This window comes from Corvus moneduloides, chromosome 21 (genome assembly GCF_009650955.1).
Source record: "Corvus moneduloides isolate bCorMon1 chromosome 21, bCorMon1.pri, whole genome shotgun sequence".
NCBI classification, from domain to species: domain Eukaryota; kingdom Metazoa; phylum Chordata; class Aves; order Passeriformes; family Corvidae; genus Corvus; species Corvus moneduloides.
The window spans coordinates 7,026,735-7,052,198 of NC_045496.1; the positions used below are offsets into that span (position 1 = coordinate 7,026,735).

The 25,464-nt window shown below is 46.6% G+C and overlaps 1 protein-coding gene across 2 annotated transcripts in view; it reads left to right on the forward strand.

Annotated features, from left to right (window-relative positions):
• BRINP1 (BMP/retinoic acid inducible neural specific 1) overlaps window positions 1-25,464 on the forward strand; it is an 87,681-nt gene that overhangs the window by 21,688 nt on the left and 40,529 nt on the right. For both annotated transcript variants that reach the window (XM_032130787.1, XM_032130788.1), the window contains exon 2: window positions 6,230-6,497. In XM_032130787.1, the coding sequence (XP_031986678.1) occupies window positions 6,280-6,497 (218 nt within the window). In that variant the 5' untranslated portion in view covers window positions 6,230-6,279. The remainder of the gene's footprint in view (window positions 1-6,229; window positions 6,498-25,464) is intronic.

Genomic DNA, 25,464 nt, shown 5'->3' on the forward strand with positions numbered 1-25,464 from the left:
CCATTAATAAAAAAGGGTTTGTGGAGTGGTTTTGGTTCACTGAATATTCTGACAAGTTGTAAGCAAAGTGTTGACAAACTGAAAAGAAGAAAAAATCTCTTCTCCTACAAGACATTTGGGGTCAAAAGTGATATTTTTATCACTGTTCCATCTTAAGGGGGTGGAAAGACAAATCAAAAGGAGAAAAAGCTCCAGTAATTTCAAATAGAGATTTGGAAACATTTCCCCTTTGAGCTCTCACAACCCAAACACTGACATCTCCCAATCATTATTTTTTTCTGCATGAGCAATTTGGCAAAAGTGAAGTGAATTTGTGGACTCTGTTGGTGTTATTGAAGAAGTATTTCTCATCTCCTTGCCTTTTCTCACCCAAAAATATTTCGGCGGATGAATATCCCGCAGGTCTAACCACTCATGCATATTTAAAACTGGAGTGGTTAAAGAGTAATGCAAATTTAGACACTAATCAGAACAGAATTACGGAGATTTGGGGAGGGATTAGCCAATCACTGCCTGAAATAGTGAAATCCCACTTCCATAAAGAAATAGCTTTACAACCATTTGGGATTTTACGATGCTGTATGCCACAGTCACCCAGAGAGTCAGAGCCACTGCTGAGTTGCAGCTCCAGCCCTGACTCAGGCAGGTATCAGTGTCTCCAGTCTGAGCTATGAAGACATCTAGGTCAGAAGTGGCCAAATTCTGTTTTCCCAGAGCTCAGGTTTATCCACAGCAGTTCATATGACTTAAACTCTGCCAGATTGGCTTCCCTTTCCATCCACGTTCCCTGTATTCCTCTGGCCCTGACAGAGGAAAGGTGTCCCCAGCTGGGTTGGGTTGCTGGGCAGGGTTTCCAAAGGACAAGCAGGGCTGCTCCTGGCTGTTGTCTTTCCAATACTTTCAGGGGCCATCTCTCAGTTAGGGGCAGGACAGAAATGTTACTGCTCCACAAGTTAAATTAAATCGTAAAGGTGTGGGGCAGTTATTACCTGTCCAGGAATCTGAGTGCACAAACTCGAAGCAGGGATAGCTGAATAAAATCTAGAGTAGCACATCCCATACTTAAAATTAAGGGTACACTTAAGCTGCTCACTGAAAGGAGGTCAGATGTTCGTCACTTTACAGGGTCGAGCTCTAAACTAACATAAACTGTTTCATCTCTCCCCTGACACTTCAGCCTCTTACTAATTTATCAGCATCCCAAAGCAGTGTGTGAAGTTGCTGAAGAGCAGAAGTGTTTCAGATACAAATAGCAATTGTTAGCCTCTTCCTTCTGGTAAATGGCAGCAGGCAGAAACCTCTCTCAACCTGCCAAAGACCAAATGTAGGACACAAGGAAGAATTATTGGTGCGTGAAGCTTAAAGAGATAGGGGACTTATTCCATTACTGCAAATAATGTGTCCAGTAATTTCTTTTTCCTGAGTCTGCATTTCTGATGGAAATAGTTCACAACAATGAGCATGGGAAAACAGAAGGGATGTGTTTGAGATCAATTTGGATCTAATGGAAGGGATAAATGAAAGGTACAGGGGTTAGAAGAAAGGTAGAAAATCCCAGGAGGCAGAGGAGTGTTCACAGCAAACGATGGAGAGTCAGAGCACCTGCATCCTGTCTGCCTGTTTATAGCAGGGATCTGGGGCTGCACAGCCTCCCTTGGATGAAACAGACCTTGCAATATAATTTTGTGCAAAATCTATCACTCTGAGCTCTCCCACTGTATAAAAATTACCTTTTAAGTGGCTAAGTAGACATCCAGCTCTATTCTTTTCTTCTTATTTCAAGAAACAACGGGAGTAACTGCACTTGCCTGCCTTACTAGAGTGCTGAGAGCTTTAATTAATGTCTCTAATTCAATTTGAACTCCTTGGATAAAAGGCACTGCCTTGTGACAGCAAAGGTATTGCCAAAAATAGAATATAATTAACACACAGATATCAATCACAAAGAAATTAAGTGTACATTCAAATGCAACTTGCACTTTACAGAAAATACTTGCCTGTTTTTCCTCCAAGAATCCTGAAGACTCATAAGATAAGGAACATTTAATGTTCCAGGCTGAATTTGTATTAGAAAAAGGGCATCTTAAGCCACCTAACAAACTCCAAGGGGTTTTAAGAAGGATCTCCATGTGCACTGGGGGATGTGCCTCCATGCTGGACGGTGCTGGAAAATGACTGTACTATGACTCAGAGTCAGCACATCCAACATTTTCTTCTCCCACTGCTTGTTTGCTGTGAACTGGAGCCATGTCCTGGCTCACCCACAGATCATGTTTATTAACAGATGTGATGATTGCATGATTGTGTTTGTTGACATGAGCCAGAAGGACCCAGCTCACTCACTGCTCGTGCTTCTCAGTGGAAATGGGCTTTATAGCTGGATATTGTTAACAGCTGCCTTGCAAAGCTTGCTGAGATGGTTGTCATTCACTGCTTGTAGGACAGAAACACCACTGGAGTCACATGGGCAGCAGGTTTGTGTTTCAGGAGGTGCTACAGCCCGATTCGGGCCTCTCCAACAAGTTCATGATACAAACAGTCACACAAATGCTGTTGTGGCTCCATGTTGATAATTGGAAAGTGAGGCCAAGACCCCACACGTGAGGGCACTGCCAAAGGTCGTAGGGGGTGTTTGGGGCAGAGTTGAGCAAAACACTGGATTCTTGGATCAAAACTCAGTGTCTGACTCCCCTGAGTCTACCCTTTAGTCCACAGATTGCTTCTGTGCCAGATTTAGCTTTTAGTTAGCCTTGGGTCTCCCACCTAAGAGCTCCATACTTGGAGACTTCCCCTCCCTGCTTCTTCCCTGGTTCCTTTTGCCAAATCCATGAAACATATTTCACATCACTGGAGCCCCATAAAGACACCTAAAAAATTAATTTCAGATTCAAGCTTGTTAGGAGGTAGATTGAATGCACCTCACAATATTGTCTTAGACACAAGATAATCCCACTTTAGTAAGCCTTATAGCTTCCATGGGGACCAGCCCTGTGGAGTGGATTAATCTTTAATGTGAAACAACATCTCTACAGCAGCTACAGGGGGGAAAAAGACACTACTAAAAAATTAAAGTTGATGGTGTGATAGTAGTCTGGACCCAGTTGTGCTTCACCATCCTCCATTGCCTCAGGCACCATTCCCTGCTCTCAGAACTGATTCAGGCAGCTTCCATGCTGGAGATGTGATCATTTCTTCAGTGGTCTCAAGGCATGTTCTCCCCATATCTTACCTCTTGGATAAGAACATCACAGCCCAAATCATCCTGACTCCAACTGTGCCCCAAAAGAAAGGAAAAGAGGATGAAGACGTGTGTGTGGGGAATTAGGGACTATCTCCTCTCTTTCACAAGTTGATATTTCTCCAGTGTATGATATTCACATGTAGGAGGACACACTGGGCTTTCTCTGAGGCCCATTTTGTTTGGCTCTTCTCATATTTCAGTTCTCATTTGCATCGTGCCGGGAACTGGAGGCGGGGCTGTCCCCAACTTGGGTACATAAGAGCTCCCTTCTCTCTGCCATAGAAATCCAATAGACAGTGAAATATTTAAGGGAAAACTGATCCAGGCTGGCAGATGAGGGGAGTAGCTATGGATGAGTTTAATGAACAGACAACCGAGGAGGCTGGGACAGCATGTACAGAGCAGCTGATTGTTACCTGCACACCCAGCTCACGGCAAATATGCTGAGTTTGCAGCTGCTCACCCTGATGGGACAAGAGCAACCAGGCAGGGAAGGAACCAGGGTGGAGAAGCAGTAGAAATACACTTCTGAACTGGAATTTGGAGATCCTGAGGTGGGATGTAGCTGGGAGCATTCCCCAGTAATCCCCTTGGGCTCATGAGTGAGTGGAAGCAGGGATGTTCTGTGGCCCACTTGGAATGTGCTCTGTTGCCCTCAGTTTGAGGCTAGAAACTATCCTGTTTTGTAATGTAAGGTAGAACCAGTCCTTGTGTGATGTGAGGGACTAAGCACTGAGAACTGCCCTGTTTAGGGCTGAAATAGGAGTCAGTGGTGAAGGCTGATGTTAAAAAAATGTCTCCAGAACGGGAACAACCTCCTCAGCCAGGAGCTGCAGGTACCACCAGGTTTAATAACAGTAATATTCCATCTGCAATTAGAAAGAAGTTTACATGAGACCAACAGAAAAATCAAACATTGGCTGACTTTCCCATACTTGATTTTTTTTCCCATTTCTTCCTGTAATGCAACAGCTGAGTGTCGTCTTTAACCAGACGTACACAACTCGGTTCTGGCAAGTGCTGCTGAGCTTACTGCAGCTCCTCGAACACATGCTGTGCACACGTGCAGGCTCCCACACACTCTGGCACACACAGAGGGCTCCTGAGGTCCCCGGCACACCCAGGGCTCCAATCCACCTGCACAGCAGCCTCACACACTCATTGCCATGGGATGCAGCTCCGACATGCTCCAGGGAAAGCTCCTGGAGCAGAGGAGATAGCCATGCTGACCACCAATGCTGATGGCCTCTGGTCTGTGCTCTGCTGCTCATACTAGCCAAGGTTCACACACAGTGCTGTGAATGCGGGTGGCACCTCTAGCACACCTCTCCTACACTTTTAGCAAAACCTTTTCTTTCGGGGAATTACAAACTTTTCAAATGCTTATAGAGGACTCAGACTCAAAACCAGAAGGTTTTCTGGAGATGTGCAAAAAAGCCTGACGTGAAATCTCACTGTGGCAAAGCTTTGAGTAGCCTAATTTCTCCTGCTTTAAAAAATATCTGTAGTCTCTCTGCACTGTATTTTACAGGAACAGGTGGGTATCACCTGTCCTGAGGACAACTTGTGCTCCCAAGAGTTGGGGGAGCAGCCTTAAGATCACTGCTGGCCCAGCTATGCCCACAGTGCTGGCATATCCTTCACAAAACCCAGAAGGCAGGAGGAGGAACCAGTTGTAAGTGTGGAGAGGACTTTTTCCAAGCAGCTCCCACGGGCGAGGAGCACAACCCGACAGGCTGAGCTGCTGCAGCCACGCAGTGCTTTGGAAGAAGGAGGGGACTGTGCTGGGTGCGGGGTGACAGCTAAGCAAGCCCCTCACCTGCCACCACAAGAGCACATGGCTTTGCCTGGAGAGGGGCACGGTGCCAGCAGCCCGACTGCGGAGGCGGATGAGCTAATGGCTGAGATGCTGGAAATGGGAGTCAGGAGACCAGGGCTCTCTTCCAGCTGTATCCATGGCTTGCTGGGTAACCTTCGGCAAGGCACCTTACTCCCTGGTTCTCTTCCCACTCACCATATGTCTTGTCACATGCCTGGCAGAGGAGCTGGCGTGGCGCAGGGCTGGCTCTAGCCTCGCTTCGCCGGGGGTGCAGCAGGACAGCCACTCTTCCACCACGGCAGTGAGAGCGTGTCCTGCTCCAGGTGCTGGGAAGGATCCCCTGAAGCTCCCTAGTAAATCTCCCTTGCTGAATATGCATGTTCAGCATTCACTGTGTCATCTGCAGAGCCTTGATCTTGGGAAGAGCCTCGAGGTCCCACCATATGAAATAGCAACAGACCCCATCCCCTGCACCACACACACCTCCCCAACACCGCAGCAGGAAAGCAGGGTGAGGACATTTTTATCTGTCAGAGTCTGGCAGGATTTCATAGTTGTGTGTGTCTGTGTGTGTGTGCCTGCGTGTCTGCGTGTGCTTGTCGCTGAAGCCTGGGTAATTATTTTGTTTTATTTCTTTTTTTGGCAGCACTTGAAAGTAAGAGCTGGGTCTTTATAGATTGCTCAGGTTGCACAGAGTAGATTACAGATCATCAGAGAGACATGAAAGCAGAAGACACGTTTCTCTGGCACAGCATTAAAGGGACAATAAAGGGGTAATTGTAGCCTAGGGTGCAGCCACCTCCTGTACCCAGCCTTCACTTGCCTTTGCAGCACTGTGGAGAACTTCATGAGGGAAATGATGGAGAAGTTGGGGTGAGGATGTCTCAGGTCAGGACCTGGTTATTTCAAAGGTGATATATGCTCAGGAGGTTAAAGGCACCACTTAAATACATGAATAAAACACTGCCAAATACTCTAAGCTGTAACACAGGCAAACCAAAGTCTTTTAAAACTTGATTTTTCACGTCTGTTTTCACCCTGAGAGATGGTTGTCAAAGGATCAGAGCAATTCCCGTTTTTAATCTCTCTTTTTCTCTCCCTCCTCCCTCTCCTCCCTTTCATTTCTCTTTCTCTCTCTCCTTCCTCCTATCCCCTCTCTCTTTCAACAGGACTCCACAGAATGGAGCAAGAATGAGAGGAAAAAGGCAGACAGAAAAGCATGAACTGGAGGCTTGTTGAGTTCCTCTACCTCCTGTTTATATGGGACCATATACTCGTACAGCCCTCCCACCAGGACCCAGCTGCTACCAACCAACATGTCTCCAAGGAGTTTGATTGGCTTATTTCAGACAGGGGGCCTTTCCACCACTCACGGAGCTACTTATCCTTTGTGGAAAGACATCGTCAAGGATTTACAACCAGATATAAAATATACAGGTATGCCGGGTTCCTGGGGCTTGGATGAGTTTTTAGGTGGTGGGAACTCTGCCAGTTCCCATGGGCTCCAGGCTGGGAGTCAATGGGAGATGCACTGTTGTCCCTGTTCCACCTGGAAATGCTCCTTTGGTTCCCCATGGCCCTCAGCTGCCAATGCAAATTGCTTCGAAGGCTCGGGTGGAGTGCTCTGCTAGTGAGATGAAGGCACTGCAGTGTCATGGCAATGTGCAAAGCACAGAGTGAGATGAAAAGGAACTGAGGGGGTGGGTGTTCTTCATTCGTGGTGACAGACAGTTCACAGGCAGGTTCCCAAGCAGCTTTTTCAAATCAATGGAGCTCTGGACAGCCCAAGCCTCTGTACCAAACTCATACATGTGAACTGCCAATAGCTTCAGGTTCACATAAAGATGTCACCACGCACGTCAGTGTGACAGTTCTCACGCTGCTGTGTGGGAGCCTTGGCTGTGTGCTGCCTACCACAGACTCTCTGAGGATTTATCTCCGTGTGTAAGTTGGACTTGCCTGCAGAACTGTGATCTTGGTTTAAAAAACTACAGAGAACTAAAAAATCCTACAGAGGATAGGCAGAATTTGGATTTTATTTTGCCTTCTAGGTTTCTAAGCCTTAGTTGTTGCTTGTTTCAAACTCTTCTTGCCAGCTTTGCTATCTAGAACCACACTTTTTCCTCTTCATTTTAATCTGAAAAGCTGGGGTGCCTACATGAACATCCTATTAAATCAGCAAGCACTTTGGAGTGAAGGGGAATAAGCCAGCAAGTGTCAGGAGATTTGTGCTAAAACCCAAAGAGACTGGAAAACTCTCCCAGGCATGTGTGCATTTACATAATTATATGGTCCTGTTGTGCTTCAGAAAGACACTTGCAAATGCAGCTATGCAAAGTGGTGGGCAGGGAAGTGCTGGTGAACAGCCCATGGCACTGTGAACGTGGAGACATGGACATGGGGATGGGGGAGCAGGGAATCACAGAGAATCACTGTGTGCAGGGGGTGTTGTCCCATGAGCACGGAGCCAGAAGCAGAGTAACAGAGATGTGTGAGGCATCAGCTCTGTGTGGGGAAGAAAAATGAGTTGTTCTTGTCGTGCAGCCTCCAGGGAGTGCAGCACCCCCTCCCCTTGCAGCAGCAAGGGCAGGTTAAAAATATTGTCCTGGCTTGTCCTCTCCAAAACAGCTCAGGGGGAAGGCAGCCCCAAAAACTAAAAAATATGCTGCCTTGCTTCCACTGGTGAGGTCTCACTGCCTGTGCACAGAGAAGCAGAGAAAATGCCTTTTCCCAAAAGCCTTTCTCCCTGGCTGTGCTCTGCCCAGCTCCCCTCCTGCCCTGCCTGCCAACACACACAGTGACCCAGCCTGCAGATCCCTGCCCTGCTCCTCGCCTCTGGCACTGGCTCTGCCCTTTGCTAAAGAGCTGTGCAGCCTGGGATGCTACCACGGAGTCTGCAGGGGCTGGGGGGAGAGAACCACACGATGGATGTGTTCAGACGCATCTATGAACTGTCAGTGTGGGTCAGGCCACAGATCCATCAAGCCTGGGATCCTGTCTCTAAGCATCATGGAGAAACGGGTCTGGAAGGACCTTGAGAGGTCATTTAATCCGTGCCTCTTCCCCAAGGCAGACTCAGACATACCTGTGTCGTGTCTGGCAGAGGTTTGTGGGGAACCTGGAAGGTTTCCCGTGACAGAGGATTCACACCCTGAGCAGGCAGCCTGTGCCGTGGCTTTGCCTCCTCCACTTTCATAAAGGAACCAAAATCTTGTTTTCATGTGAAGCCTGTGATTTGTTGTCCTATCTGTCAGGGGGTAAGGAACAAATTCCCTTTCAGTTTGTAGGAAACTAATATGAATTTGAAGTCTTACCTCAGTTCAGGATGGACTTTATGTGGAAAGGGATCTGTTTTCTCTGTTTCTGCTGAGTATTGCTGAACCATTTACAAAAGCCACGTGGAGCAGGCAGAGAACACAACACCCTCCTTCCAGCATGGGAGAAAACAGGCATCAGCATTCTGTGTGTTAGGGAGGTGTCTGAGAGGGGTCTTGCAGATGGTGACCATACTGGAGAAGTCACCATTCCCAAAAGAAACTGGAGATGAGACAAAGTCCAGTGGAAGTCGTTAGGGAGAGAGTTTAGAGAGGACTGCAAGGGTACCCAGGGCATCTCATGGTGAAACACCACACACTGAGCTGAAGGAGGGATCTGACTGCTTGGGGAACACCAGCCATGTGTGTGGTGGCTGGAGCTGCTGGGAGCTGAGCACTTTGGAAATACAAGTCTGGGACAAACCTGCTCCCACTGTGGTCAGCTGAGGAGGAGGGGAAAGCCTCATGTGCTTCAGCAGAGCAGATGGAACAATCAGGTGGGAGTCTGGCTGGATGCTGGAGGGCTGTTTGTTTTTAATATCTGTCTCTGCTGGCAGAATTGGTCACTTAAAAGCTGAACCCATGCATTTTTGAAGGGATATCAGACTCAGTCTGGCTATGGAGAATTAGTGGAACCACAGTCAATTCTCACAGTTAAGAGCTAGACCGTGCACACACTCTCCCAGAACACTACATTTTACTGAACCCCACAGGGGTAAAATCTCATTTTGTGGGCTCCTTAAATTGACTTTGAGAATCTGTACAGCTGCTGGGATTTTGTCAACTGTTTAATTCCAGCATAGAAGCCTCTTTCCTACCAAAAGATGTCTCTCAATTGCTCTTTGCACTAGACTAGCCCAAGGGAGGCACATATCCTGCATTAAGGACATCACTCCTTTCCTTAGAAAAGCAGCTGATATGGAGCACGAGAATTTTCTGTGCAATCTTCTCCTTCAATGCCCCTTTCCTCCCATACTCTTTTAGGTTGGCTGGTTTTTAGTTTGTTGCTCTGTCAGGCAGTTCCTTGGGGAACTTGTGATTTTGTTGAGTGAGGTTTGGCCTGACCCCTGCTCTTCTCCCAAGGCCAATGGCATCAGATCTCAAACCAGCCACAGTGACCAAGGGTTTGGAGAGGATGTGAAATCAGGGAATCTCTGGGAGCTTCACCCATCCCTAATTGAAACGCTGTTGGCTGTTTAGTGGTAATTTCCCCGGTGTCCTGCTCTGTGGGAACATGGACACAGCACATTAGGACCATGTCATTTACACTGGAAAACCACCAAGACAAAGCCACTGGTGGTGCTAAGAGCAGCATAAGGCAAAATGCAGCATTTTCTCCTTTTTACAGGTGATGCTATAAAGGAAGCAACATAAAATCACGGAGGAGTCCTCCTTCCATCACTACTGAAGTCCAAAGGTCTGTCAGCAGCAAGCACACAGGGCTATTTTATATTCTGCATAAGCAGAATTGCTGTAGAATCTCAGAGCTGATGAGCTCTTTCATAGGAAGCCTGGATCCAGGTCTACCATCCTAGCATGGAAAGATGCTTCACTGTTACAACCTCCAAAGTCTTGTTCCTTCCTTCCACGCATTTCATTTCAGTGGATTTTAGGTCTGTTTCTTGTAAAACTTGGATCACTGATTCTCCTGGTGCCCTCAGTCAAGGCTCACACCTTGCACGTGGTGTTAGGAGGAAGACAAGCAAGGGGGGAGATGTTTTATGTTAAATCATGAACAGTAGGAGTGGATACCATTGCACGAGGGAAGCACATTAATCAGCATCGATTCATACTAATAAGGGTGGTTTAGGGGGGCCTCTGGCAGGAAAATGCTGCTTTGATCATTATCTATGCACACTGCTGCTAATGCAGATAGGATGGCAGATGCTGAGACTGGTTTGTGGGATGTCTGAATATTCATTGTCACCATCCTTGTTCCTAGTCATGAGAGCCTTGGGTATGAGGTACTGCAGGAAGGCTGGAAAACAGAGGAAGCTTGGCTTGGCTTTGGGACTGGGGTTCTGCTCAGACCAGAAAGCATCCCTGTTACCACTGAACAGTTAACAGCTTCAGCCCACTGCTTTGAAGTGTGTTGTCATGTTGTCCTTTTTTTCTTCTCTCAGAAGTTGATTATTTAGCTATAAGGTAAAGCAAAAAGTGGGCTGAGCACTGGAATACTCCATGCAAATAGCCAGGCAGAGACACGGAGACAGGAATTTCCCTGATGATGCTGCTCAGTTGAAGCAAGTTCTCGAAAACACAAATACTTTCTAGAAAAAAAGAAAGAAAAAGAAAAACCTTTTCTAGGAAAAAAAAAAAGAGGTTTTGTTGTTCAATGTCAGAGGTGGGAGGCAGAGGGATGAGGTGAGATGGGCTCATCCAGCTGAGCAGAGAGGCTGCCACTGCCAGTTCAATGGAAAACAGGGACAGGACACAGTGCCTTGGAAAGAGGAGCCCGCAGGCAGGATGGCAGAGAGGTGACACAAGCAGGATCTGGATTTTTGTCCCAGGCTCGTGGTGTGGCTGTGGGTGACCTCATTTCTGTGTGCTTCAATTCCCTCCCCACCCCCTGAGAAGGGGAGATGAGGAGATGACAGCACTTGCCTGCTCTGCATTGCTGGGCAGACTTAATTAAAAGCTGCAAGACGTTTGGACATAAGGGAAAACAGCAATATAAAATGGATGATCACACGGGGCTGCAAGTGGAATGTCCATGTGCAAGAAGAAATGCATATTTTCTATGCGTGGGAGTTTAATTCCATTTTCTACAATGACAGTGGGGATGGGGAAATCTGGCTCTCTGTGTAAGAGAGCAGGGAAACCCTGGGGTATAAAAAGGAGATCTGCTTGCCTTGCAACTTCTTCTGCAGTGGGACCAGTTAGAGGCTGCCTAATTTCACAAAACCTGCAAATAGAGAATCCTTCTGAGACCTCTGTCAGGTCTGCTTAAAATACACCAGCAGATTCAAAACTTAGTGGGGGTGGTGACACCAAAGCAGTCAGTTCTGCCCCATCCCTCCCTCTGCAGAGTGACAGGACAGATGTATGACAACTGCTGACATACACTTGGTACAGCAAGGTCCTGGTTAGTAAAAAGGAAAAGGAGCTCCTGAGACAGGAAAGGTTAAGGTAACTTGCTGCACAAGCTGGACAGAAATTGGTTGGGATGCTGCCTGGGGAAGGAAGCTGATTTTATTTTTCTCCCAAAATGTTGTTTCATCAGGAGAACAGTGCAGGTCTAGGACAAGTCAGTGGAGAGGTGGGAGGTGTCTCCACCCATGGTGGCTTTCAAAGCTTGGCTGGACAAAGCCCCAGCTGATGTGCTCAAGAGCTGGTCCTGCTTCCAGTGGGAGGTTGGATTAGGGACCCCCAGGGTCCCATCTAACCAACATTTCTGTTATTTCCCTGTTTCTCCAATTCAGAGTGGACACTAAACTGTGTGCTCATAAAGGGATTTGCTCTAGTGAATGCATTCAGCCACACTAGAGATTTTTATTTAGTCCTAGGAAACCCACAAATCTGAGCAGCTACATGCTCCCTAAACATGTCACTCCCTCAGTGAAGAGGAAGAGAAGGATGCTGAAGCCAGAATCTTTGCTGTGCATGTAGCACAGGCTACAACACTTAGAAATGCATATGCTGTTCTACTGCTTGAATTTTCCCTTCAAGGAAAAAGAATAAAGGAGAAAAAAGATTGGTCTCACAAAACTGTCTCACAAAACTTTCAAAGTTTTATGGCACCACAAATTAAAAACAATGAGCCAGATTCTCTGTGACTTAAATATGTGAAACTGTTGACTTCAAGGAAAATTCACCAGTTTATTGGCTGGAGAATGTGTTCCAGCACATCCAGCACTGCCCAGTGCCCAGAGCTGCAAACACAGGACCAGGGTTTGTACGGCTGCCTGCCTTGGCTGGGAGGACAACGAGCTTTTATTATTTCTGGGCAAAAGCAAAATGTGACTCTTATGTCAGGCACTGGGTTTGGCCAAGCTGGTCAGTGATTGTGAGGGTTTTATGGGTGGTTTTATATCAGAAGCACAGATCACAGAATTGTTTTGGCTGGAAAAAACTTCCAAGATCTAGTCCAACCTGTGCCTGATCCCCAGCTTGTCACCCAGCCCAGAGCACTGAGTGCCACATCCAGGCCTTCCTTGGACACCTCCAGGGGTAGGGACTCCACCACCTCCCTGGGCAGCCCCTTCCAAGGCCTGACCACCCTTTCCACGAAAAAATTCTTCCTGATATCCAACCTGAGCCTCCCCTGGCACGGCTTGAGGCCATTTCCTCTTGTCACTTGTTCCTTGTCACTTGTCACTCCTTTCAGGGAGTTGTAGAGAGAAAGAAGGTCCCCCCTGAGCCTCCTTTTCTCCAGGCTAAAGTCTACTCCAACCTACAGAAGTTTGGCCTTTCCTGACTGGAACTTCTAGGCAGATTTCATGCAAACCTGTGATTTCCAGAGCTGAGGAACTGATTTGGCAGAAAAAGCAGTCTGACAGGTAAAAAAAAAGAGAAAGAAAAGAAAAAAGAAAAAAAAAAGTTAATTTTTAACTAGATCACTTTGTGGTCTCATTCATTCTGTGGTCAGGGGGTAGCAAAGGAACAGGAATGTGTGGATGGAGGCAGGAGGGTGACAAAAGGGACTGGTGACACTGCTCTTTCCAGCAGCAATGTGCATAAGTTCTTTTGAAGTGGTTGTGAAGTTGTTTTGGTTGTGCTAAGTTCTGGCAGAGACAAAATCTATTAGAGCTGCTTCTATCATCTTTTCAGGCTGTTCTTCTCCCATCTCTACATTCCTCATTGACTCTTTTTGCTGTCTCTCTATTGCATTGAATTTAATCTACTGGTCACTAGAGCAGTACAAATAATTGATTTTGTGGTTCACTGGTTGTACAGAACAAAAATAACATTAAAAATGTGTTGATATGAAATGGATGTTTATTCAACTTTTCAGTAAAATGAAAAAATTAAAACATTTCATTTCAGGCTCAGTGAAAGTTCCAAGCCTTGCTGTTTATTTTCACTTTATTAATCCAGTGAATTTTTTTTTTTTAATTTTTAAGGTGCAAAAGTTTATCTCAAGACATGAAGTCAAGTAGTGCCACTTGAAAAATGCCAAAAGAGAAACAGTTTGGTTTTCAGTGTATTGTGTTTAGCTGTTTGTTCTTCAATTTGAATTTGCAAGGAGTTTTTATATCCTTGAGTTAGGGAAGGACGGAAAAAAAAAAGACTGTCCTTGTTCGCTCTTTGTGACTTTGAAATCTTGAAATTCCCTAGGGTCCAGCTTTGATTTTCCCTGGGTTCAGCATCTTAGGAAAAAAAAAACCAATAATAATTTCCCCAGCACGGCTGGGCAGAGGAATGAGAGCCAAGATGAGCAGCCGGAATGCAGCTCTGCCTGGGAAGGCTCGTGGTGCTTCCCAAAACCAGGCTGGGTGCTGGGACCTGGGTGCTGTGACTGTGACAAATTATGCCATGGCTGCACTCACAGATGCTCTCTTCACACACACACCCTGGCAAGCTTTCAGTCCTGTTCCGCTTGTTTGGATGCCTGAAGCATCCAAGAAAGCACCACGAACGTTCTTCTCAAACAGCATTAAGGTGGTGCTTAGCTCTGGTATGAATTGATAGGTGCTGTTAGGCCTTTTAATCTTTGCTTGGGCTTTTCTGGTTGCGCTGGAGTTCTGCTGACAAGGTTTTCTTATTAGGGGTTTATGCTATCTGTTTAAAGGGGACATCAACTTTGTTGTTTTCCAGTCAGAGGCAAGGCTTTTTAGGAGAGACAACACAGCAACTGAAGGACAGAGGGAGCTGAAAGAGATGAAAGGAGGTTCTTTTCTCCGTGTGGAATGAGCAATGGAAATCCATACAGGCAAAAATACAGAATCTCCCTGGTTTATGCTATGCCTGTAAATGAGCGATGTACATTGGTTTGTAATCAGTAAATGCTGTGTAAATAAATGTGTGTAAACCAAAACCTGAAATCCATTTCCATAGTGCTTGTAAACAATGAAGCCTTCTAGTGTTGTCTTCAATGTAAATGCTAATCTAAAAGTGACATCACTACACGTTTATGCAACTTTATGAAAGCCACAATTTACATTCCTGTCTCAGCATCTCTAAAAGCAGTTTGGCAAACAGAAGCCATTCAGTGACGGGCATAAACCAGACAATTCCATCACACAGCATCTCCTTCAGCCCCAACCTTCATTCTGCATGCAGTGCAGGGACTGCTGTGTTTACATCCCCTGCATAATGCAACTCCCTGCATATGTGCAGCTTTTCATGGATTTGCACGAGCAGAATAAGGCAGGAGTAGGGGCTGGCAGGGAATGGCTGGGGCTGAGCTGTGCAGAGCTTCATCCTGGGGTGTCTGAGCAGGCACAAAGCTTGGCTCTGGTCAGGTTGGAGGAGCAGCTGCTCTGGCTGCCTTTGGATTCGGATGGTGATAGCTTGGGAACATCCCTGGCAGCTGCAGGACTTGACAGAAGGATGCACCTCTCCTTCTCTTTGATATTCTTGAGAACAGAGGGCAAGAGGAAGGATAAGTGGCACCAGCCTTTGATATGCTTGGAGCTGCTGAGATGTGGGAGCAGAAAATCTGTCCAGGCTTGGGGAAGGGCAGCCCCGCATCCGAAGGCAGCAGCGCACACCCTGTCCACCACAGGACAGCGTGTAGGCAAAGCAGTTGATAAGTTCACATTCTGATAAGGCTCCTGTGGTTAGGACAACGCCAGTTCCTCTGGAGAAAATCACTGCTGTGAGCTGTGTGCCTGCAAAGGCAGATCAGTGCCTGCCTGCTGATCCAGGGGAGCTCTTAGCTGCATTGGCCAAGTGCTAGCACAGATCTGCAGGGTTGCGTCTTCCAGCACAAAAATTCCCCTTCTCAATCCATAAAGAAATATTTTGATCCTCCTTCCAGTGAATCCCAGAAGCAGCACAGAAATATTTTAGTCACTGAACCTTTCCAAAGAGATCTGCATCCTGCTGGGCTTGGACAAGGATGTCCACATCCTGTCCCCTTGGAGACTTCTCGCACGGTGAGGGAGTATTCCCCTCCACATGTCAAGCAGAGGCTGTGCCCAGCAGGGCTGCTCCCAGCATGCTGTGACAGCAATGACTCTGCACGTTCCTCTCAGATTCCTCCAGGGCAGCAGACTATGGTCCAGTGGCTTGGGAACATATTTTAAAGGCTAACAAGGCAAAGAGAAGCTTTCATTCTCTTTCTTAAAAAAAAAAATATTTTTAGCTGTTTTTTTTTTTTTTAATGAGCAGATTATTAATTCTGTTTTCAAATCAGGCGGATGCTTATTTCAGCAGAGAAGCTGTTATATTAAAATAAAAAGTGATCATGTTAGATGGACAGAATAATTTTGTTCTGGCACAAGTAGCACTGGGAGAAGGCATTATAAGGGTTTTTTTTTTATTTCTGAATCCCTCCAATGTTTCCCTTAGGTTCCAGAAAGTATGTTTTTTTCCCTTTCTTTTATGCTGATTGCCACCCACTAGGCTCTGTAAATGGAACAAGATGTGTCCCACCAGGGCAGCCGGAGCCATCCAGGCAGTTTTCCTGGGCTAAGCTGCTAAGAGCAGGTAGAGAACCCAAGGACACAAAGAAACCCTGGAATCAGCTTTGCCTGCAGCAGGGTTTGGGTCAGCCCTTTGTGCCAGGATCTCCTCTGCAGGCAGTGTGATATCAAATGTTCCTGTGCAGAGCCAGCACTTTGTGCTGCTGCCCACGTGTGCCTGGAGAAGGAGCTGATGCAGCATCCAGGTGTCCTGGCACAGCCCAGCTTCCCTCAGGAGAGCCTGGGGCAGGTGAGACCTGCTCTGCTCCTCAGCACGGGGTTGATGGAGGCAGCATTTGGCTGCCAGGGGTGTGCACCAGGGCTCTGTTTGCTGGTGGCCAAGCCTGGGAGCTCTTATGAGCAGACCCATTTCACACCTGCAGCTCTTCACCCTTCCAGAACTCGCATGGTGGCCATGAAGTATTTACAGGAAGCTGCCATGAGGTTTCCTTCACCATGGAATGGTTTTTTTCCTGGTCAAATACATCCCATCAAGTTAAAAGCCTGGAGAGAGGGAGGAGAGGGGCAGGGATGGTGTTTACACCCACCCAGCTCTCTGGGCTGAGGCACTGCAGTGCAGGCTGCTGGCAGCTGCCGCCTCCTCCTCCTCCTCTTCCTCCTCCTCCTTGTCCCTCCCTGCCAGACTCCTCGCAGCTGCCTGGCTCTGGAACCACTATTCCAAGAAGACAGAGATCCTCCCCATTCCCACGCTCTGTGGCGTGGGAAAGCCTCTGACCTGCTCCAGCACCTGCCTGAGAGGGAGCCTTGAGGTCTGGCAGTGGCAGCTGCCAGCGGGGCCAGGCTGGGGCTTCCAGAGGGATGGGATCCTCTAAAGGATCTGTGATGCTTCTAAATCAAAGTCCTGCTGACAACACAGAGTACTAAATGCCTGCCTGGGGATCTGCTCCTACAGTCATGTGATGACATCAGAATTTAAGCTTTAATTAAGAAATGAGTGCAGGCAGGGAGGAAGAATCTCTAGTCCTTATGGCTACAAAAGAAAGCTTGGAAACATGACCTGAGTGCAACCAACATCTGCTTTAATGTGCAGATGGCTCCCAGCAGAGGGGTGAGCAGCCAGGAGAGGAAGCCATTCCATCAAATTCTCAATCAGGTCAAGCCAGCTTGTGCTTCTGCTTGCAATGAAAGAGCTTTTTTGGAGAGAGATTCCAAAAAAGCTGTGCTACGACAGAGTTAAATAGAACCGTGGAAGCCTAGAAAGGCTTGGGTTGGAAGGGACCTTAAAGATCATCTAGTCCAGACACCTTGCCATGGGCAGGAATGCCACCCATGAGATCAAGTTGCTCGGGGCTGTCCTGCAGCCTTGCAGGGCCAGGTTTCACACTGACACAGCCCCTGCTCATGGACAAATGTCTGGAGGTGTGAGAGCTGCCTGATTGGACCTGCCAATGATGTGCAGCACTTTTTAGGCAGCAGCATGGAAATTATCTGCTCTGGGATTGAGGCAAGAGGTGTTTTGCCTCCTGGAGTTCCTTAAATTGAAGGGACTCCTTTAATATACCCTTGCTGGCCCAAAACCCCATGCTGTGCTTTCTCCTGCCATCAGTTTCAGCGAGGGTAGGGAGCAACCAGGCATTTTAGAGGCCAGTTAAAGAAAAACCCCTGGATACTGTCCATCTCCCAGGGATATACAAGGCTTGTTGAAGGAGAGCCCTGTTTGATGGCTATGCTCTCACCAGGGTCTGGAGGCTCAAAAATGCCTGATACTGCAACAGCCTCTCATTCCCCTGTGTGAGTGTCATGGAAAAGCCACTGGAAGGGTACCCCTGTAACTTACAGGGGGGACCAGTCTCTGGACTCTGACTCAGTGAAGCATCCTGACACTGGAGGCCTATGCTTCTGCAATAAAAGTGCCTTTTTGCAAGCTGCAAGCAGAGATTTCATGGTGGCTGGCAGCTCTGCTGGAGCATGGGCTGGGCTTGAGCACTGGTTTGAGATCTGAACATCACGGAGCATGTCGGGCATTCAGGTTGGATGAGGATGCACTGACCAGTGAGGGACACTTCCACCCCATGGCGACCTGCAGGTGGAAGAAGCTGTGTTACGTCAGGAGAGCAAAGGTGTTTTATTGCCTGTGCATCCCTGCAAAATTGTTTTCATCATCCATGCATCTCTGAAAGGTATTTTCATTGTCCATGCACCCCTGAAAGGTGTTTTCATAGCCCATGCACCCTTGCCCAGCCTCACTTTGCTTTCCCTCCCCTTTCTCTCATACTGGTTAATTTTTTTTCAGCAAAGGCAAACCTGCCCATCGAGTATTCAGCATTAAATATTTCAGTGTTATCTTCCAGCTCTTGAGCGAAAACCCCAGAAAGAACATTACTTTTAACTCCCCTCCAAATGTCTGGGGCTGTCCCTGGGGAGTGCAGGTGCACAGCCAGGGTGAGGCTAATCAGAGAGCTTGGTACACAGGGAAAAGCATGTGTTGCATGGTTAAGAGCAAGCAGGAAATACAGGAATAAGACAAAAAATTTTTTAGCTTCCTCTCTGATTAAAGTGAAATGAATAGTCCCACAGTCCTTGTTCTCCTTGTTTTCCTTCCCCTGTTTTCCTCCCCTTCTCCCCCATTCATGTGCAGACTGTGGAAGTGTCAGATTCCCCCCTCCCACCCATAAAAGACTCCTCTCTGTTCCTTGGGAGTATTTGATATTTGGAGTCTCTGCTGTACTGTTCAGCAGTGAGTGTTGCCAAGTCACATGATGAACTGTATCTCAAGACTATTTAATGTCTCTTCAAAGCCCACACTTTCAGAGTCCTGTGATTATGTAAATGTCTCAACTCAATTTTTAAAGTAAGTTTACGGCCCTCATAATTGCAGAGGAAAACTTGATAATACGACTCCTACATACTCAGAAAGCAGAAAGCAAAAAAAAAGAAGAAAAAAACCCTCTAAAGTTTATCAGATTTTAAAAGTCTCATGAATTTTAAATCCAATCTCTTAATTCTTTTTTTGAGCTTGACTCATGATTTTCAAACTGTCACCAGTGTGGCTGTAGGGATTGTAAGGCTGGTTTGTTATCTTATTAGGTAACTTACATAAAATATCCAAGCCCATGGAGACTCAGAAATGGAGTATTGCACTTCAGTGCCCATCTGGAGACAACAGTGTCTTTCCTTCTGTGGAGTTGCCGAGGATCTCCTCTTTAATCCAGGTCTCCAGTCACTACTGCAGCATAAATATTTCCCCAAATTATATTAGTGTTAATCATATGAATGAGAATAGCCATAATATTGATCTTCATAATACTTAGGTTATTAAATTTGAGTTTGAAGGTAGTTCTGTGGTGCGATTCATAATAGCAAATCTCCTCAGCATGCATAAGCAGGGAGAGCAGGCCACAGAGCAATAGCACTGCAAAGCCAGGGAGAAATATATTCCAGAATTTTCCATCCTACCACAGGATTGCACAGGGAACAGACGCTTGTGGCTAAGTTACCGATGCCACAACTGAAGTTTTGCTAATTGTTTGATGATGTCAGATGAACTGAATTGATCTGAAAGGACAAAAAAGCCTCTGAATGTTGAAACGAATAGTTCCAATATTTCTATGGGTATAGGCACCACCCAGGGGCTCTTTACTCATCACAGAATCACAGAATGCTTTGGGTTGGAAGGGATCTTAAAAAAAACCCACTTCCAACCCCCTGCCATGGGCAGGGCCACCTTCCACTCTCCCAGGTTGCTCCAAGCCCCATCCAGCCTGGCTTGGACACTTCCAGATGTGTGGCATCCACAACAATATTCCTGGAATGTTTACAGACACAAAACCAGGGATGCTGGTGTGGCAAGATGAAGAGGGATCACCACTGTCATCTGCCTTCCCCATGCAGGTGTACTCAGGCTGTGTCATTCTGTTTAGGAGCCACACACACTGAAGGGTGGGGAGGGGACAGAGCAAACAGGGCTCTGCTGGTCACCCCTAAGTGACTCCATGCCCACAGAACCATTGATGTCTGAGGTGCACACAGCTATTGAGGTGTCTGCAGCATCTTGCACAGCCTACAGTGGATTAAATGAAATCTGAGAACGCTTCCCTGTGAAATGACTCTGTAATAAGGGACAGAAATTACCAGCTCTTCCAGCATGCAAAAAAAGAGGAACCAAGAGTGTGCAAGAGGGTGAGTGCTACTATGTAATAAGCTTACAGGATAATTGCCAACTGTACTTGGACTTAATTTTTTCCTGCAGAAGAGTCATAAAAATAAGTTTATTGTTTTCACTCTGGGGAACTGAGATATTTGGATCAGGTCTTTAAAAAAGACAGTTCTTTATCTCCCCCTGAATATATAAGCTCCACTGGTGACCATCTCCTGCACAATTGTGAGTGAGCACCCAAAGGAAAAGATTTTCTGTGCACAGTTGCTGTCTGTGAGCTGGCATAGAAGTATCTCAGCTCCTTGTCAAGGTCTCACAAGTGTTTGTAACACTGAAGCAGGATTTTCACTCATAGTGGTAGGGACTGTGCACCAAAAGGGGAGCAGAACTGATGAAATTCTACGAGCGTGGAGGAAAACAACAGAATGGCAAAGTCTTTGTATTTTAGGTGCAATAAAATTGTCTCAGTGAAGTAGAAAAACATTTTCTCCACAGTAAGGTTTTGTCAAAATGCTTTATTTTGTTAGCAGTAAAGTGTTTCAGACTGATGGATTGGGTTCAACGTATTTTTGATGTGTGCCTCTCTGGGCACCAGTGACTATGGTGAAAGCAAGAGATCTAAGAAATGAGCTATTTTGACAAAATTTTGTCTAGTGAAAACATTACAAGCTGTTCCAGATTGTTCCAACATGGAACAAAGACAGATTCTGCAGGCCTGAAAGTAGATACTAAAAGGAATCCTCTCCTGGGCAGCTCCAGCCACAGCTGAAGCTGGAGCTCTCCCAAAAGTGAGCGATTTAAGCTTTGTCTGGAGACACAGAACTGGAGCCCTTACCAATTACAGATGAGTTATCCTCAGGTGCCACAGGGAGAGCGCACAGGGACCGAGGAGTAAAGGATTAGCCAGTGCACACAGAAATATTGAGCAACTCACTACTACCTCCTATTGTGCTCATGCCAGTGGAAATCCTTCTCAGAATGGCATATTTTATTCAATTTTTAAGAGCTCTCAATTTTTCATTTAGGAAGGGAAAGTGGAACAGCCTCCGATCTGTAATCAATCAGCCCCCTCCCTCACAGGAAAGCTCTGAGGAAGAGCTCTTGCTCTTTGGTCCTTTATCTTCTCTGAGAACTCACAGAAATTGTATTTCTGAATGGGATTGAGAGTGAGGGAGAGAGAAAAGCACAGCCAGGGCAATCCTCAACTAAATCTCACAGACCTCCGTCCTGTAGTAAATATCCTGTAGTAACTAACCCTAGGGACAATATCCCAAACAACATTTCTTCAGTCAGAATGTTTCAGATAAGCTTGGCCCAGACTTAAAAAAGATATTTAGGCACATTGTGTGGGTAAATAACTACCTAAGTACCAAATTCCTGTAGATTTTAGTGGGCATTACAAAATCAGGAGTTTTTAAACAGGATCTGCTACTATCAGAAATGCAGCCATCCATAACATAAGCCATGAATTTATTGTCCCTGGTAATAAATCACTAGAAATACACAATGATAAAAAGAGGAATAACAGACATGGCTCATCCAGGGATCTCAAAGCCCTTTGCAGCCATAAGAGTTCTTTAGGATAGTGGAGGAAAAGGCTGGGCTTTGTTTGTTTGTTTTGAATGAATAAATTAATCATTAGTAAAATATTATGCAGTTCATCAGATATATTATTCACTAGCTATTTGTCAAAATAACAGCTCAGTCATATATCATCAGAACTAAACATTTATAATGTGTGTATATCTAGTCCTGAGATGATTTATTCAGGCTTATGGTATTTTAGTTACTGACTGTTAAAGCTCTGCTCCCTAGGGAGGCAGAACATGGAAGGTTGGGAGCTCATGGTGAACTTGGACCCTCTCTTTTTGCTGAGGTTTTGGTCAGGACCTGATACCACAAGCAGAATCCCACATCTGCGTTTTCTTTTGGCACTGCCTCAATAGATCAGCCTTAATTCTGGTTATCTCTAGCCAATGCTAGGTCTACCTCAGGTAGGGAAATCCATCCACTTACTCAAAGTCAAACTGTGACCTGAGTTCTCTGTGTTCTCTCAGGACCAGTGTTTGACCCCAACACCAAGGTCCTCATCCCTTCTGAGTTATCTCGACTGTTTAGTATCTCCCCACCTCACAGCTGCTGTGCAAGAAGGTTTAGGGATCCCAACTCACTGCTCCACGTGATAAATCACAGTTTTGGAAATACTGGGGAAGAACAGAGCAGTCTTCTACCGGGTCCCTCCCAGCTCCCTTTCCTGTGCCAGTGAGCTGGACTCCTTCCAAAAGTGCCTCAGCAGGGGGAAGCTACGTGACTGACACTCCCAACTCCCCTTGTCATTCATGACCAGCATCCCAGAAGGTTGCAGGTGCTTCCAGACCTTTACTGGAGTCAAACATTGCAGCCTCTCCCCTGGGTTTTATTAGGGAAGCTGGTGCCAAATCACCCAGCTCCCTCCTACTCAATAAAAAATGTTTAGAACCCAGTAAATTCTAACATATCAGCAGCTTGTTATGGAGGGAGAAGGTCACTGGGAGAGAAAGGGAAAAAAAGTTACCCTTCCATTTGAAATGCTGGCTGGGTACAGATGAAGGAGTCGGCACTAGGAAAATATCTTTTGATATGATAAAGTCTCATAATAGAAAATGTTGCTGCAGTACAGGCCTCGTTTCTTCAGATAAATATTTAATATAGATCACTAAAGATTAATCGAGTACAGAAAAGTGTCTCTTATACGGTTGGTGTAAAGAAAACATCTTCTCGTTAATTTATTATGGAGCCTGAAATGAGAAAAACCCTATGGAGGGAAATGCAGGGTACGGTTTCCATAGAGAAGCAGAGCACCACACCAGAATTTATTTAGTGTGTGGGCAGAAGACTTCCCAGAACCAGCTGCAGCGTGGCGTTTGCATGATAAAAAAATCCCAGTGTAGGAAGAAGCCTCACAGAGACACTCGTGTCTTGCTGCTCTGACTCCTGCACATCCCAGGGCTTCCTGAAATGGTGAGACCAGAGGACCTGTGGGCATTCCAGAGCTTGGATGAAGACTGTAAATGCCAGGTGTAACATCCCAGCTGCTCACTCAGGAAAGGGCATTCAGTCCTTTTGGAGTAAGGTGATGCCCTAAGCTCACTGTGAGGAGAGGAGCCCCACATCCTGGAGGCTCCTTGCTTTAGCCAGGATTCCCAATAACCATCCCCCTGACAGTCTCCAAGACACTGTGGCATTTCACAGTATTGGGCAGTAAGGAATTCAGGGTGCTGCTGGGGATTCCCATCTCCCACAGTGCTGGGACATATTCAGTCAGTCCCTCTGTGATGGGTAAAGGACAGGATCCTTCTGCTTTCTTCCACCATCCACAGAAACTATCATCCCAACCATTTAGCAGCATTAAATAGGACAGCGACAGAGAATAAATCATAAATAGCAGCAGATACAGTATGAGGGGGAAAATGAGAGTCACAGGCAAGGGAGGAGAGATAAAAGATCCAATTTCAGCTGAGACTGAAATGGAACAAAGTCAATGAGATGAAGAGATACACGGGGTTTGTTCCAGATGGCCAACTCCACTGCCATGGAGCCTCTGGCACCACCAGCATCTTGTGATGAACTTGTGAGCAAGGTACCTCTTGTTTTTAGCTGAAGTGGGCAGGAAAATCCAGCAGATCTGTCTGTGCTCAGGAGTGGGGGAAATAGAGGAGCTCTCTCCAGAAATGCATATTCTAGAGAGCAGAAACAACTCTGGAGAGAAGGAGGCTGGAACATTTTTCCACCTCTCCAAGAAGCTATGTCTAGTTGTTTCCCCAGAGGTAAAACTTTCTTTTTCTCCTTGGCCTTTTTCTGAGGACACCTTCCCTGTTTTAGGGAATGTTTTTGCCAAGCAACTGACAGAATGCGAGTCTGCATGTTTAGTTCTCCCCAAGAGAGAGGCTGAGGGGAGGAAGGTTGAATGCCACTAGTCACACCCTCTGTGCATGACTGGGAGGTGAACAGGGAATGGAGCTGGGAGGAACATGGGAAAACCATGGCTAAAAGGGATGGTTACCTCCATTTCTGGGCCATATGCAACTCCAGGGGTGTCTTCTGGCTGAACTCACAGTATGCCATTTGTTTGGCTCACATGGAAGGTGGTGGAAGGACAGAGTGGCTTTAGCACCTGGTATCTTAACCCAAGGAACACGGCACTAAGAGGACCCACCAGGGTCACAGCTTCCCACCTCCCACTCTTCCATTTGAAGAACTGAAGTCTTAAACCTCTGGGATGCCGGGGGTGCTCTCTTTGCAGTCAGCATCTCTCAGGTCTTGACTGCTCCCAGAACCCAAGGAATAACCAAAATCCTAAACAATAATTTTCTCTGGTTCTAGCACAGGCTGTTGGACTCTATACAGGTGCAAATGAACAGCAGCTCTAAGCTGGGACTATCTAGAGGAAAGCCCGAGAGATTTTTAATAGCAGTGGGAACTGTTGCAGTCATTTAATGTGAAACTATTCTATGTTTAAAACATTTATTTGTGGCAGATGGCATGGATCTGGCCAGGAGAATTGCAACAGCTAATTATTAACAGTTATCCCACCCATCCCACCCCCAGTATAACCCACAGCTGACCAAGGGGCTCTTGTTTTGTCCCCTGCAAGCACCACAACTGCACTGCAGCTCGGTCCCTGTCACCTTGGTCTCCGACTCTGCCTGTCATGCTCTGCACTCCCGCCGCAGTGAGCCACAGATATAATCTATGGAACACAGATATGATTTTATAATAAGTTTTCTATGCAGCCAGGATAAAATGCCAAACAGAATCAGAAAACAATCAGTCAGTGAAACTCTGCCCCAGCGATGAGTGTGCTGCTGGGCACGGTCCAGTGCCCAGGAAGATTGAGGTTTTAAATACAGGTTCCACATGCCCATCCAGAGATGGGGATAAGTGGGGCAAGGAGAGACAGGCAGGGGAGGTGGGACTACCCCGTGCATCTCCTGTTGGGAATAAGTTAAACCAGGAACAGTATCAGAGCTGCACAAAGACACCTCAGTACGGGGTTGCTTCTCCCTATCCTGTCTCCCTGCAGTTGGGATTTGGCAGCAGCTGGGGTTTAGCCGTGGCAGTGGAAGGAGCAGGGACAGGCAGGGCTGATGCAGGGACAGATCTCAGTGAGATAAACATGTGCTTGTTGTGGAGGCCTCTGGGTGCTGCTCTTGCACAGAGGTGGATAATTTATTCCTCCCACAGTTTTAGGAGCCCTCCATTAGGTTTTCAGGTTGGGTTAAGTTTACATCAGGTTCTATGTCCTACCACAGAATATGGTGTGTAGGACCGTATGTCTGTACTGCTCTGCATACTGAAGGAGCTGCGGAGAGAAAAACAGAAAGGATGGCTGGGAATCATGAGGAGGGAAAGGAACTCCACCAAAA